The 15,760-nt window shown below is 47.8% G+C and overlaps 1 protein-coding gene across 2 annotated transcripts in view; it reads left to right on the plus strand.

Moving 5' to 3' along the window:
- Positions 1-15,760, plus strand: part of LOC138548445 (vitamin D3 hydroxylase-associated protein-like) — a 726,529-nt gene that overhangs the window by 693,297 nt on the left and 17,472 nt on the right. Inside the window, exon 14 of one of the 2 annotated variants that reach the window (XM_069642276.1) lies at positions 2,987-3,132. The exons of the other annotated variant lie outside the window; for it this stretch is intronic. Within the exon in view, the coding sequence (XP_069498377.1) occupies positions 2,987-3,132 (146 nt within the window). The remainder of the gene's footprint in view (positions 1-2,986; positions 3,133-15,760) is intronic. 2 annotated transcript variants of the gene reach the window in all.

The following is a 15,760-nucleotide window of genomic DNA, read 5'->3' on the forward strand; positions in this document are numbered from 1 at the left end:
ACCCCAGCCCACCAGGAGACCGTGACCACGGATGCCTCCCTGGAAGGGTGGGGAGCGCACACCGAAAATCTGCACGCAAGGGGACTCTGGCTCCCGACGGAGAAGTCCCTGCATATCAACGTCCTGGAGCTCCGTGCAGTGTTTTGGGCCCTCAGGTCCTTCCTTCCGTCCCTCAAGGGCAAGGTGGTGAGGATCTTCACCGACAACACCACCACCATGTTTTACATCAGGAAACAGGGCGGAACCAGGTCCCCAGCGCTGTCCAAGGAGGCGCAGGACCTGTGGCATTGGGCCGTTGCCCAAGGGATTTTTCTGGTGCCGTTTCATCTGGCAGGGATAAAAAACACCATCGCCGACTCACTCAGCAGGGAGCTGCGCTCGTGCCACGAGTGGGAACTACGGCAGGATCTGGTGGATCCCCTCTTCCGACGGTGGGGCACACCCCAGATCGACCTGTTCGCGACGGCGACGAACACCAAGTGCCGGAGGTTCGCCAGCAGGTTTCCCCAGACGAGGAGCATGGGCGATGCTTTCTCGTTCCCCTGGGAGGGCCTGTTCCTCTACGCGTTCCCTCCCTTGCCTCTGCTAATCCGGCTCGTCAACCAGCTCAAGAGGTCACGGTGCAGGATGATCCTCGTCGCACCTGCGTGGCCGAGGCAGATATGGTTCCCGGACCTTCTGGACTTGTCAGCGTCCCCGCCGATCAAGCTGCCGGCGGACGCGGATCTACTCTCCAGGGAAGGAGGCGCCATCCTCCACCACGACCCGAAGTCGCTGAACTTGCAGGCCTGGCTCCTGCAGCGCTAGAGTTTGGAGGATACGACATACCGGCCGATTGCAGAGAGGTTCTTGCAAAGGCCAGGGCGTCCTCGACTCTTAAATGCTACGGACACAAATGGAAGAGGTTCTCTGTCTGGTGCCACGCACAGAAGATTAACCCTCTACGGGTTACGGCCCCCCAAGTACTGCCGTACCTGCTGACGCTGGCCAAAGATGGTCTGGCACACGCGTCCATCAAGATTCATCTTGCTGCGATCTCCCGATACACCAGAACCACGGGGCGGACGTCCTTGTGGTCTCATCGTCTGGTGAAAGAGTTCATGAAGGGACTGTTCAGATCGTTCCCGCCGGTGAAGGCTCCGGCCCCGGCGTGGGAGCTCAACGTGGTGCTGACCAAGCTCATGGGACCTCCGTTCGAGCCTCTGCACTCGGCCCCGTTGAAGTTTCTATCGTGGAAAACAGCTTTTCTTGTGGCCATCACCTCCGCACGACGAGTGGGAGAGATCCAGGCCCTTTCCTGCAAGGCCCCGTACTTGACTTTCCACGACACGAGGGTAGTGCTCAGGACGCACCCCTCCTTCATGCCCAAGGTACCGTCGGACTTCCATCTCAACGAACCCTTGGTGTTACCTGTGTTCTTCCCGTCGCCTTCGTCGCCGGCTGAGAGGACTTTGCACTCGCTGGATGTAGCTAGAGCGCTGAAGTTCTACGTGGACCGCACGAAGGGTTTTCGGAAGACGTCACAACTCTTTGTGAACTTTGGACCTGTCAATCAGGGGAAGGCTCTCTCGAAGGCTTCCATTTCCAGATGGCTCTCCGGCTGTATCATGTACTGTCATCGGTTGGCAAACCGACTGCTGCCTGGCCGTCCGAGAGCCCATTCCACCAGAGCGATCGCAGCTACCACGGCGTTCCTTTCTGGTGTGCCCCTGCTGGACATATGCAGGGCTGCTACGTGGAGGTCGACGCACACCTTCACGAAATTCTACTGCGTCGACCGGGATTCCAGGGAGGAGTCCAGGGTCGGCCAAGCAGTGCTGCGCAACCTGTTCGCCTGAGGTGAGCCTGGTGAAGAGGTAAGATGCTTAATGTTGAGTTTGATGTAATGCTTAATGTTGAGCCTTTGCCACCTCCCGTGGTTGTGCATGTGTGTACTGCTATGTATTCTTTATTCATGAGCATGTGAATCCATGCCAGACCCCATGCTGGAGAAGGAACAAGTTACTTACCTGTAACTGTTGTTCTCCAGCATGGGTCTGGCATGGATTCACATGCGAACCCTCCCGCCTACCCCTCTGCGGCTCTTCACTTGGTCATACTGCCACTTCACGTGCTTCCAAATCTGAAGATGGCTGCCAGAGGCGGTGCTTAGGTGGAGGGCAGTCATTGGCTGTGGTCAGTATGACGCAGAGACCAGTGATTGGTTATTACTACGAAAGACAGATCAGAAACGAAACTGATACTGGTTTTTTCTTTACCGAGGATTCCCAGCCTGACGACGGGGAATATTCATGAGCATGTGAATCCATGCCAGACCCATGCTGGAGAACAACAGTTACAGGTAAGTAACTTGTTCCATATGTATCATACAATATAATAAAAGGCCAGATGTAGGTTTGTCCGATGCCGTCAAGCGCAGTAGAGAGTGCGCACTTCGCATTTTGTCTCCGCTAGAGGGAACTGTTGCCTTAGGAAATAAGGTATATAAGGCTAACCTTCGCGTTTTGTCTCCGCTAGAGCGAGCTGTTGCCATAGGAAATAAGCTGTTGCCCTAGGAAATATATATGGGCAGATGTATGTTTGTCCGAAAGGTCTCTTCTCACGCACTTTGGCCCGTGTACACAGGCTTTCGCACTAGTATATGTATATATATATGGAAAATTTAATTTGTGCTTCAAATTTGCAAATAGGACCCGAGGTCAAAGGGTGCATTTTTAAACACAATTTTCTAAAGTTTTCTTAGAGAGGCGAAGCTTCCCACCAGCCTCCCATCTGACCCCTCCCCCCCCACGCCCACAAACCCGCAAAAGAAAGTCACGCTTGCTCACTGTGTCCCAACAGTTTGAAAGATTGCCATTCAACCAGCACTCACATTTGTCCTTGGCCAAAGTTTCCAACAGACTAACTTGAAATAATTATTGTTTGTTACTGTTAACTTTTTGTTTCAGAGTAAACTTCAGCATTCTTTTTTTCATGGGTTCCCCAGTGTCTGCTTCTTACACGATCCTGTACAACTTGCTGGACTTTCCCGCTGGGGTTGTACCAGTCACAACAGTGACCGAAAGAGACGAGGAAGAGCTTAAACATTACAAAGGTTACTACAAGGACACCTATGATAAACTCTTCCGAGAGGTGAGCCCCTCATCCTCCTTATTTTGGCTTATTCCTTTAGTATGGGCACTCCTTTTAAAGGAACATGGTACAATGATGCAAACAATTTCTTTTAAAGTGGATAGGTTTTGTCCGCACAAAAATACCAAAGTCTTCCCATTGTGTGTAAGAGAGGACATAGATTAGAGCAGGAAATAAATGGGTAAACAGAGAGAGCGGTGAATGTGAGGTGCACGTCCAGTGAAAATCTAAGCAGAATATAAGGAAGCATGCAGATGGCGAGGGGAGGGACCAATAACCTGGCCTTGTTCCCATCAGAACATGACATGTATTGGTAAAGTACTATCTTCGGCTGACCAACAATAATGAAACAAAGACAATTGGTTTGCATTTCATGAAAAAACCTGCTGAATGGGGAGATGATACACGCACTCAATGTGTTGGAATACTATTGCCTGCCCCAGGAAGCACCACTCAAGCCATGAATTGCCTCCAAGTAAAGGCGGTGTAAGAATTATGGGATCTGCCTTAAAAAACCGAATCGCAAAAACTCAAGGTTCAAAATTGCGAAGCCGACTTGTTCACATTAAGATTTTGTTGATTTTATCCCCCCACGTTGCATTTAATATATTTGGAGGACAAACCTCCAAAGCCCATAATGCCAAACTAGAGGGACAGGGGACACCCTTGCAGTCCCTGTTCACCTAGTCCGGCGTTTTGGGATTAACATTTTCTACTATGCCGAATGTGCAGAAAACGCACATTTGCATTTTGTTTTCGTTATTTTGGTGTGATACCAAATGATGTGCTATAAAGGACAGCTTCAAGACACAACACGACCACCGCAGCAAAGTATTGCGTGTCCACTTGAGATCACTCCTGGCCAGTAAGAACTCTACTCTCCCCCTGATCTTAGCTCAGAGAAAGTCCTAGCGTTCTTCTATTGCGATGGAGGAAGCTATCAGCCACTGGACCAGCCACAGAGGACGTCTACCCCAGACCAATTCAGGGCCGACATTGGGCTCTTGCTACAATGATAAGATTTAAAGTACGCGGGTCTCAAAGCGTAGTTCTCTTCCCAACTCTCTGTCACAAAAATATTCAAAATATGCAACCCTCAGAACTGACAGTTCTTGAAGTCTGTAACTCTTCCGTGTCCATTCTCGTGGCGCCAGAGACAGAAGCGAAACAGAGTGGTTTCGAAGAGAAACACTTGTTGCATTGCTGTTGGTAAGATCTTCACTGTACCAACATATCAGAGTCAAGAATGACCAACGTTGTATAAAAGAAGTGCTTTATGTACAATTATAAATCCTCATTTCATCTCTCTACAACACATTGTTCAAGCACATTTGTCATCTTCAGCACCCCTCAAGACATCTCAATAGATTTATTTATTGGACATTTGTATGGCGCCTATACACAAGGGTTGCCTGGCGCCACAAGACAAGGCGGGGGTCGGGGGGGGTGGCATGGGAAATCAGAGAACAGCAACAAAAACAAAGAAACGATTATATTGGCCTTGTGACAATCCTACCATGCACGTGCTTCACAAGGTGATAAGTGCAAGGGGGTAGGGTGGGTAGAGGGAGAAGTGCAATAGTGGGGGGACCCCATGGTGGGCTGGCATGTGCTATTCAGGCCAAAGTGGCTAGTGCCAGGGGAAAGAGCAGGGAGGGGAGGAAAAGTGCATCGGACAGGAGGACTGGGTGGGGTAGTCCAGGAAAGGGAGCCTGTGGGCAAGTGCTGACGAAGGATGATGGGAGGGACTGGTAAGGGGGGTTCCGGTCCCTGTATGACTCTGAAGGGACTAGGCCCCAGTCGTAGCAGCAGGTGGAGCGCTTAGCACAGGAGGGGGAGAGCAAAGGAAGAGGAGAAAAGGAAGTTCTTGAGAGGTTTCCGGAACTTAAGAATATCCGCATCCTGTCTGAGGGGGAGAGGGAGGCTGTTCCAGAGGGAGGCACCAGCTGAGGAGAGGGAGCTACCTCCCACTTTCTGCTTGGAGAAACGTTTGACATGCAGAGAGTTGGAGCCAGAACACCGAAGGATTCTGGCTGGGTGGTATTTGGTGGATAGGGGTTGTTTGACTGAGATCAATAATTTGCGGCGGAATGGACCGTACACGATTTCGCTGCAAATCTATTTGACCTTCGGCCAAACAAGCCAAAACCCTGGCCCGCCAGCAGTCCTATATCCATCCCCTCTTCCCTACTTACGTTATTGCCATCTGCCAGCGTTTCTCTCGCACCCCTGCGGCAGCAGTTCTGTCCCTCCAACGCAGGTGGGAACTGATGCTGCATGCTCCCTCTCTCTTTTTTTCTTTTTTTTTTAAAGTCTCCCACTTCCAATGACCTGGAAGCAGGGGACACCCCTGCAACTCCCGTTTCCATTATAGCGAGCAAGGGGAGCGGGGGACACCCCTGCAACCCCTGATCCCCTTGTTCGCTATAAGGGAGCCGTAAGACCTAGTTGTACACATATTTGGTTGTACGATCATTTCGTACAGCCTAAAATAAGTCAACTAGGCCAGGGCCATACAGTAATTTATTTTCAGTCAAATTGGACAATTCCGTATTTAGTGGGGGAAAGCTGGATGTAAAGAGGTCCCAGGCAGCCTTGTGGATGATGCAAAGGGTTTGAATGTGATCCTTGCAGTCACTGTGAGCCAGTGTAGAGACTTTAGGGCTGGAGAGATGTGGTCACCAGGCTCGAGGCCAAGGAAAGTCTCGCAGTTCTATTCTGGATTAGTTGGAGGGGGCAAAGGAGGGAAAGAGGAAGGTTGAGGAAGAGGCTGTTGCAGTAGTCAAGCCTAGAGAGAACCAGGTCTCTGGAGAAAGTGAGATTCGGGGGGAAGGTGAGGAAAGGTAGAATGCCCCTCAGGAGATGAATCTGAAAATTGGACTACTTGGCAAGGTCCGTGATGTGTGGAGAGAAGTAGAGAGAGGAGTCAAAGATGTTTCCAAGGTTTTTTGCCTCACCAGTGGGTGAGGGGAGGGGACCCAAGGAGTCTGGACAGAGATTAAGGGGGAAGCAGGGCGCTGGCGTCCCAATGAGAAGGATCTCAGTCTTGCTGGCGTTGAGGCAGAGATCATTGGCAGAACACTATGCCTGAATAGCAGTCAGGTATAAGGCAGGAAGAGGAGGAAGAGGAGGAGGTAGGGGAAAGCTGCCGGAAAGACAGCTGTGTGTCGTCTTTGTAACATTGGAAGTGAGTTGAGTAGGTGGAGATCAGGTTGGTCAGAGGGGCCAGGTAGAGTTTGAAGAGCCATGGCGATAGGATAGAGCCCTGAGGGACGCCACAAGTAGAGAGTGAGGTGGAGGAGAGAAAAGGACCATTTGAACTTGGGAGGCTCTGTTAGAGAGGAAAGAGGTAAGCCACACCATTGCTCTGTCAGTAGTGCCTAGGTTATCACAGAGATGGTTTATGGAGTTGTTGACAGTGTGAAAAGCAGACGAGCGATTATGGAGGATCAGAACAGAAGGTGAGTTGGAGAGTAGGTCTTCTCAGGTATTCATCATCATCATGAAGTTCAAACACTTTTGTTTGGTGAATTACAAATCACTTTACTTTAAGAAAATCAATTATCATCAATACTCTATTCTTGAGGCTTATTTCACAACTCCACTACAAAAAAGCCTGGTCCATCCCATTCTTTGTTTCACTGGAGCAACAATGTATGGAGCAACATTGGATAAATTATCATCACATTTTTAAAGGCAAATCACAATGCTCAAGTCTCTAAAGCAATGCAGTGTATAGGCACTCAAACCTATTCTAAATAAAATCAAATCAAATCAATAAAGCAATCATATGCATCTCAAAACACAGCATCAAGGACCAAAGACTAGAATTGCACACTGTTCAGGCAAGCTATAACCCACAGCATCTATTGCAATCTCATTGCAATCTATAACATGACTCTAAGGTGCAGCCCAGAGCTAGCACCCCCTGCAACCTCTGACAGGATCTCAGCATACACTGCCACAGTAAGCCAGCCAGCCCCTGTGTATGTGCTGGCAACACAGGGATGTTATTTCACCAAAATGCCTGGGGTGGCGGAAGTGACATCACACACCTTATGACACCACAGGAAGTTCTGTCACATGACCTTTGACCCGGATGACATCAGTTCCTCTTTTATTGTGGTGACGTCGCCATAAGTGGCTAGCAGGCATTAAACAAAATGACATAAAAGTACATAAAAAAACAAAAAAATACCGATGCAATAAATACAATACTATAAAATACCAATACAGTATCCAAAAATCCAATACCTGCAAGTCACAAACAGTGCACCAGGAGCATTAACATTTTAATTAATTATACTGATTTGTTATTTATATAGTGTTTTCACCAAAGCGCTATACATAGCACATATTTACATACAATTATCATCCCAACCAAAGTTGGTACTCATTTATCAACCACGGTAGAATGAAAGGCGGAGTTGGCATTGCATTGCCAGGATTCAAACCTGCAACCTGCAGATCACACAGATCACTGCAGCGAGCGCTCAACCCGCTCAGCTATCTTACCGCTTTGCTATCAAAAATGCAATGCCACAATAGGAAAACCTGTCAAAACTGGCTGCACAATGTAGGCCAGCGATGTAATACACATATGTTTGCTGTAGCCTTAATGATGCACAGTAGAAAATGCTATGCCACAGTAAGACATACCCAGTCTGGTGCACCAAAATTCCAATACAACCACATAATAGCACTTACAATGCTTACTTTATCATGTATGTGCAGAAAAAAATGGCAAGACACAGTAAGAAAAGGCTACACTTGTTGCCTCCACATTCCAGTCTAATCAGGTAAAAACAATCATGCTTAATTATTATTGATGTCCAGTACAAATATCATGCCACAGTAAGAAATTACTAGACTGGCTGTACCAAAATGCTAGTCTAGCCACTAAGAACACACATCATGCCTCCTTTATCATAGATGCGTGTTACGTTTTAGTTCACCCCAGGGCTTTAAGAAGGCCGGGACTAGATATGGCAGAGCCCTGACAGTCTACAAAAAGGACTCCTGAGCTGGGGCCCTGCCAGGCTAAACCATCCCCCCCCCCTGACTAGCCTCAGATACGCCAACCCCCAGCAGGCATCCCATTTAGCCAGGAGATGTGCATGGTTAAAGGGTTGCCTGCAGGAGTTGCGCTTCTGATTAGGAAAAAGGAGAGATGCCACTCCTTTTTCCCCCCCAGCAGGCATCCCATTTAGCCAGGAGATGTGCATGGTTAAAGGGTTGCCTGCAGGAGTTGCGCTTCTGATTAGGAAAAAGGAGAGATGCCACTCCTTTTTCCTAATTAGAAGTGCGGACACTGTCAGGCAGTCTTTTAACCATGCACAGCTCTTTGGCTAAATGAGCTGCCTGCAGGGTTTGGCTCCTCTCTTTAAGGAACAAAAGGAGAGTCTGGGCGCCCCAGCTCTCCTTCTGTTTCTTAGTGGGAAGAGCTAATTCCCTGCAGGCATCCCTTTCACTTATGGATCTGCATAGTTAAAGGGATGACTGGGGGGCCAGGCCCCAACCTCCCTCCCCACAGGCAGCCTTTTAACCACTTGGCTTCTTGAATGGAAGGGCTGCCTGCTGGGTGTATCTGCTCTCTTTAATAAACTAAAGTAGAGCTGGGGCACACTAGAATTATACATTTGGTGCTCCCGGCCCCTCCTTTTGTTTCTTAATCACAGGCTGTGGCTGCACACAAGCAGCCTCTCAGCAGGGCTTGGAGCCCGTGATTTGGAACAAAAAGGAAGGGCTGGGCGCACCAAAAATATAATGCCAGTGTGTCCAAGCTCTCCTGCTTGGCTCCTACAGGGAGCCAAATATTTGCTAGGCCCCCACACTCCATAGGTGAGGTGGCTCTAGTTGGGGGGCATGGCCTAAGTACAGGTGGGTGTGATCCAGCCACCCCTATCTAGGCCACGCCTCCTAACTCGATCCACCTTCAATTCTGAGACCCACTTAAAGCGCTGGAGCACCCCCCTTCCTGCCCCACCCTTCCGACACGTAACATCTCCCAATTTCCTCCGACCTCCAAAATTAGGTCCTCGGCTCAGCATTCCCTCCACGTTCCTCTTCCTTATTCCAGTACTTATATATGCGCAAGGTGCTTCATAGGCAAGCACTGGGACGGGTAAGAATATGACTAGGAGTAATGAAGATTACTGGTAAGTAATCCAGACATTAAACTCAAGCAGTCACTCATTCACACACATTATACACATACACACACACACACACACACACACTTAAAAAAAAAAATCTTACCTTTTCCTCCGAGGAACTCCTCATCAGGAAGACCTCTGGCTCCCATGTTCCGCGCACGCATGCATAGAGCCGAGGAGTCAGATGCTTCCATGTGCTGTGGGAGAGGGGTTTGGTTGCATTTAATAAAAAAGCTGAACGTAAAGAGGGCTCTCGTCTGAGCCCTCTTTAATTTTGTTTTCTCTGCCTCTGCAACCCCAAAGCAGGGGTCGCAGAGGCAGCACCAGGGGTCGCACAAGAGTTGCCAGCGGTCGCAGTTGCAGCCCCCAAATGACATCCCTGTGGCAGCATATTGATAGGGTTTCTAGCCTTCGAAAAATCCCCTTACCATCAAATTCTGTCACCCGTTTGGCAAATCCCGTGTTTCTGACTCTACTTTGGACTTGTACGTTACTCCCATCATTTGTATGATGCAGGTGTACAATATGATGGGTGCCACCTCTTAGCCTGTTGCTGAATAATCAGGTTTAACTTCTCGCCAATTTATCTCTGCAGCTTCTGCTGTTTGAAGCACACCTATTGCTATTCTAAGAATTGCAGTTTCTTGCAGTGTAGACCGCCCTATAAGCATGTATCACACTTCTTGCTCTTTCCCCATTCTTCTTGCACTTTGGCAGCTGATGCCAGTTTTGCTATTATGAAGGGATATGCTGACATGAGATCGTGTCTCTCATGTTGCTCCTACCCCGCAGGGCAGAATGGTGAAATACCGTGACAAAAGACGTTGATACATTAGACTGGATCAGTACAAGAATCAATCAAGGAGTAATTGTCCCGGGAGGATAGCTCAGCGGCAGCGTGCGCGTCTTGGAAGCAAGACGACACGGAGCAACAACAGGTTCGATCCCCGGGTCCTCGCTTAGAAACCTCTGGGTGTTTAAGCGCGTTATAAATACGTAACTAAGAAAAAAAAAAAAAACACACGCAACTAAGAAAAACAAAAAAAACTATTCCTGTAACAGCGCCTCGATACCTGCGGGCTGTGTGAGCGCTTTATAAATGTGAAATAAAAAAGTAAACTACTCGGGGGGCAAGTCCATGAAACTATACCAATAGCTGCCATTACATACAAAATCAGGAATACAACACACTGAGATAAAATGTACAAAAAAACATGATCCCTTCATCAGAATTCCCTCAGGCATAATACATTAAAGTTCAGATCCTCAATAATAATCCTTCTTTTATTCTTATAGACTTTATCAAACAGTAAAAAAAAGACTTACGTTAAAGTGCAACAGTCGAAATGAGCAACCCACTTACCCCTTGAGCACAGCAGGATGCGGCGCAACATGAATGTGATCCCCGGTCCAGCGCTTAGAAGTGGTAGGAGTCTGGCACGTATTGCTATATAAATCACCAATATAAAATGTAAAAATGATCACCCTGGAGAGAACATTGGAATCCTGAGAGAGAGTCAGGATCCATGGATCCTGTGTACTTACTTGATTGCAACGTTAGGGGACCGTCCACCTACTTCCTCGCACCTCACCTTTACTCTTGTCTTGCCTCAGCCTCCATATCCCCTTCCTTCACTCCTCTTCCTTCACGCAGCTGGCTCTGCCCCTTCACCGTGCCAAACATCCCATGTTGGCTGTAACTGCGCCAGCCTGCAATATATGTGATGGACTAGTGGCGGAGGGGCCTCCTAGTGTCTGTGGCTCAGCAACCAATCAGCAATGAGTTTTCCATTTTTAGAAAAATGCTCCTCTCCTTGAATGGTCCAGCCGGTTGATAATAGCCTTATTGCCCGCAGCTGCTGGGCAATAAGGCCTCTTATGGGCACCCTCAGCCCACCTCAATCATCCTAGCTTTTCTTTGGGAGCATAAGAAACAGGCCATGAACATTGCTGGATGCCCATACAAAGGGGAAGAGGAGAGCAAGATGTGGCAAGTCAAGCTGTGTTAAAATATTTTATTTTAATTTTTTATTTGTTTTGGTTTTCAACAGACAGAAAACCTTTACGAAACAGTTACAAATACAACGTTTAAAATCGTATTATCATATCATACAATTAAAACATGGCTAAAGAAAAGACGAGATAAGCAATCATTTCCAATAATTTATCATTTACAATAGATTATGTAGCTTTGAATACTTTCAAATTCCATACCATCTTAATAGACGAGATTGAACACAATTTTAACCAGGCGATTACAGTATCTGTCCATAACATCAGAAAAATTGTAGTTTTCGTTAATTCATTGGTAGAAGAATCGTTTTTCTTGGCACAGTGAATAACCCACATACTTTGGCCAAGGATTTAACAGTAGCCAGTTTTTTTAATTTTTTTTTTTAATCTGTTTATTTATAACACATCACATCGGAGAACCTGTACATCAACATTTGTTTGCAACTCCTTAAAATGTATATAGAATGACATTACCCCTATCCCTCCCCATTATCCCAAGGTGGGTCCTATCTCACAGTCTCATTGGGTCGGGCCAGGCTCTGAGTGTTCGCTGCTTGAGTGGAGGGCTTTCGCGATCAGGCGTGGCTTATGGGTCAGTGCCGGGTAGTTCTGGTCATAGTCTAACAGCGGTGTCCAGATGTTCATAAAGCAGTGGAGGAGGCCTGCTTTAGCCGCAGTGACCTTTTCGGCTATTAGGATGTCCCAGATTTTGATCCACCACAGGGTTGTCAAGGGGCACTCTGCGGATTTCCAGGTGCGTGCTACCGTAATTTTGGCCGCCAGCAGGAGTTGTTATCAGCACTGCCCTCCGTCCTGTCCTTGGATAGGAGTCTGGGACTGGGATCCCTAGGAGGATCTGCTCGGGGGCCAGTGGTATTGTCGTTTGAGTGATATCTTTTATTGTAGCAAGGCATTGAGACCAGAACCCTCTTAACATGGGGCATGTTCACCACATATGAAAATAGGACCCTGGAAAGCTGCAATGGCGCCAGCATTGTGGGTCCAAAGCCTGGTGAAAGTGGTGAAGATGGAGGTGGGGGGGGTATATCAGCACAATAATAGTTTGTGGGCGCATTCCCGGTTAGTGATGCAGGGGGAGGCTGTGCGCGTCCTTGACCAGATGTCCATCCAGGTGTGGTCCTCTATGCTGTGACCTAGGTCCGCCTCCCACTGGGTCATGTAGGAGGGTTTAGCGCAGAAAGGGTCCTCCTGTAATAGTTTGTAGAGGGCCGAAATCTTCCCCTGGGATGGCAGATCGTTTACTGTAAATTCCAGTGGGGTGGGGGTTCGGGTCGCTGCCACTCGGCTCTGGTGGTGGGAGCACCAGTGCCTCAGTTGGGCATAGGTGAACCTGTCTGTTTCTGCTAGTTGAAAGGTTTGTTTGCATTGTTCAAAGGTGCGGGGGGCGTCCCCCTCAAAGAGCTATCCCAGTGACTCAAGACTGCCCGCCACCCAGTTTTCAAAGTTCCTTGGGCAGAGCCCGGGGAGAAGGCTGGGTTAAGGAAGATGGGGTGAGAAGGCGCTCAGATCCCCTGGGATGTTCTTGTGCCTGCGGGCCCAATCCCAGGCCTTCATTGATTGTTTTGTGGAGGACAGCATGTCTGGCCAAGCTCAGTGTAGGACGGGGGGGGATAAACTGTAGGAAGCGGAGGGAGAGGTGGGATATTTCGATCTCCACCCACTTCGGGCGCCCCAAGGCAGTTCCCCATGCCTGGAAGTGGGCCAGCTGTGCTGCGATTTGGTATTTGCGGAGGTCTGTTACACCCAGTCCACCCAGTTTTGTGCTGCCCATCATAGTTTTCGGGGAATACATGCTTTCTTGCCCTTCCAGAGAGGATAGCAACAGTAGCCAGTTTTAATGTCACGGATTTCCCATGTAACATATCCCACCAAACGACCGTCAATATTGACACGCTCTGGATTAGAGACAAACTTGCCAAAGGCAATCAAACGTTGGGGCTTAATAGCGTTGCATTCCAGCAAGAGATGTCTTAAAGTTTCAGTTACAGAAAGGCTATTACAGAATTGTCATGGGATGTGTGTGCCTTTCCCCCCTTCTCTGTTTTCTAATATTTCCCCAGTCAATAAGACATTAAAATGAAATCTCAGATAGGCAATACGCCAATTATGATCGGGAAATTTGAGAAGATGTGATTCAGGATTTCCCATGATTTTCCCATATGGGACTAGATGGTGGTAGATGCTGGAGGCAAGTACGATCTCCATTGTTTTCTCCCAGTCTTTATACTGTAAAAATCGCTTTACTCTAATTGGATTAGACATCAAATTTGCATGTGATAGACCAATATTATTCAATGCTTTTATTTGTAAGGTCAATAGCCAACGTGACCCTGAGGAGCCCCTTTTCATTTTGCCCAGGCAACATTCAATGCGCCTGGACAAAATGCTCCCTTTTACCTCCCCGCATTGAATGTGAAATTAAAAAAAGTGCCACTCGGGAAGGGCCTCGGGTGGCTGGGACAGAAGGTGGGGATTGTGTATTCTTGCCCACTGTTCCAGACACCTGATTGGCTGAGCGCCATTCCCCGAATGAAAGATATTGGAAGAGGAGGTGGTGGTGAAAGGTTGTAAGGTGAAGGTAACGAGGCTGCAAATGGAGGTGGTGAGAGACCCAGAAGAGGGGGTGGTAAGAAGGAGAGACAAAAGAGCAATGAGACATTGGTAGGAAGGACTGCTGAGAGAACAGGTGGTGGTAGAGACATTTGGGGAAGGGGAGGGGAAGGAGAGCAGCCCCGACAGGCTGATTCAGAGAGCGAATGTATCATGTCCCCATCATGTCCCCAAAAACACGAACACTCTGGTGGACCGGTGTAGACGGGAGGAGCTACAAGCATGTGCCAAGGTAGTGACGGGAGTTCAGAGTAAGGAAGAACATAATGGAGGAAATAAGGGAGCAGAGGATGTCGCAGAGGAACAACTCCATTGCAGAGGTGCAAGGAGACTAGTCTGTAGAGGAATTTGGGTGTCAGTCAGGAAAATCCTAAACAGAATATGATATGATATGGTATTTATAACGCGCCTATACACAAGTGTAGACCATATACAGGCTATACAGGAATACAGGCTAGAGTTAGAAGTGCCTTCTTCCAACCCAGGCTCTGTGACCTCTAGCCTCATTTCCAGGGCCACCGACATTTAGGTGTTGTCAGTGGGCCACCTCTGGAACACGAATCCTAATGAGAAGCTGAAAAAGAAGATATCAGTTATTAGACCTTTGAAAGAAAGTCTAAGCTCCCCAGATTGAGTGACTGAAAAGTTCCTATGGTTGCTGGGAGGGGGCCTGCACTAATGAGACAGTTGAAATCCAGGACCTGTATTTTGATTTGTTTATTTTATTTATTTTGATTTATTTATCTTGCATTTATAACAACGCACAAAGCCTGTAGACAGCTAGGTGCTAATTAAAGGTATTCAGACATTCGATACCAGATAGAGAGGATCATTTTCTGAGTCAGTTAAAAAGCCAGGTTTCAAGCTTATTTCTGAAGGTGGAGTAGGAAGGTTTAGCTTGTAGGGGCAGGGGTAGAGTGTTCCAGATCGTGGCACCGGCTCTGTCACGTTTGAATCTTGGTTTGATGAGGCAGTGACTGTGTCTGGGGTGCAAGGGCCTGGCAGCAAGGCCGCTGGTGAGTCTCTGGACTATCGAGGAAGGGGCTTTGTTTGCAAGGCAACAGTGTGTGATTGATAGAACTTTAAATTTGATGCGTTCTCTTATAGCCAGCCAGTGTACCGCTCACTTTTGTGTCGAAGATATGGTCATGCTTGCCCAGGTCCAATGCGGCATGAAGGGCATTTTTCAGGATGACTTGGAGCTTGTTGAGGTTCTCCTCTGAGTTGCCGCAAAGGAGTGCGTTATAGGAGTCCAATTTTGACCGATGATGGCACGGGCAATGGTGAGGCGGTTGTCTTATGAGAGGAAGTGTTTACTTGCATAGAAGAGTTTAGTGGCGTACACAGCTGTGGAGGCGATGTGATTTACTTGTTTGAAATCCAAAGAAGAGACAGCCTGCGATTTGGGCTAAACTGCGCAAAAAACCACATTTGCGGATAGTGGAAAAGGTCGCTTTAATGTGACAGGCCACAACTTATACCAAAACACTAACCTGGCTCCTTGGACTTAGACTACTGAACCATTGGACCAAATGTTACGAAATATTCATCTTTATTGCACCTTTCCTTCCATTTCTATTGACCCCCAAATATTTTGCTTTTATTTTTGTATCTGACCTGTACTTTTTAAGATTAAGCTTCACTACACTGTTTTTTGCTCATCTGTTATGAGGAAACTGACATGTCCTTCATGCTGTCAGTACTGGAAAACATTGTTTCCCTTACTCTTGTTAAGGTGTTACTACTGTTAGTAATTTGTTATCACTTGTGGTAACTTTTTATGTTTTGCTTTAGACTAACACTGAGAGGATTTTTGGTTACTGTAGATG

Source organism: Ambystoma mexicanum, chromosome 1q (assembly GCF_040938575.1).
Source record: "Ambystoma mexicanum isolate Mex_15411 chromosome 1q, UKY_AmexF1_1, whole genome shotgun sequence".
Taxonomy (NCBI): Eukaryota; Metazoa; Chordata; class Amphibia; order Caudata; family Ambystomatidae; genus Ambystoma; species Ambystoma mexicanum.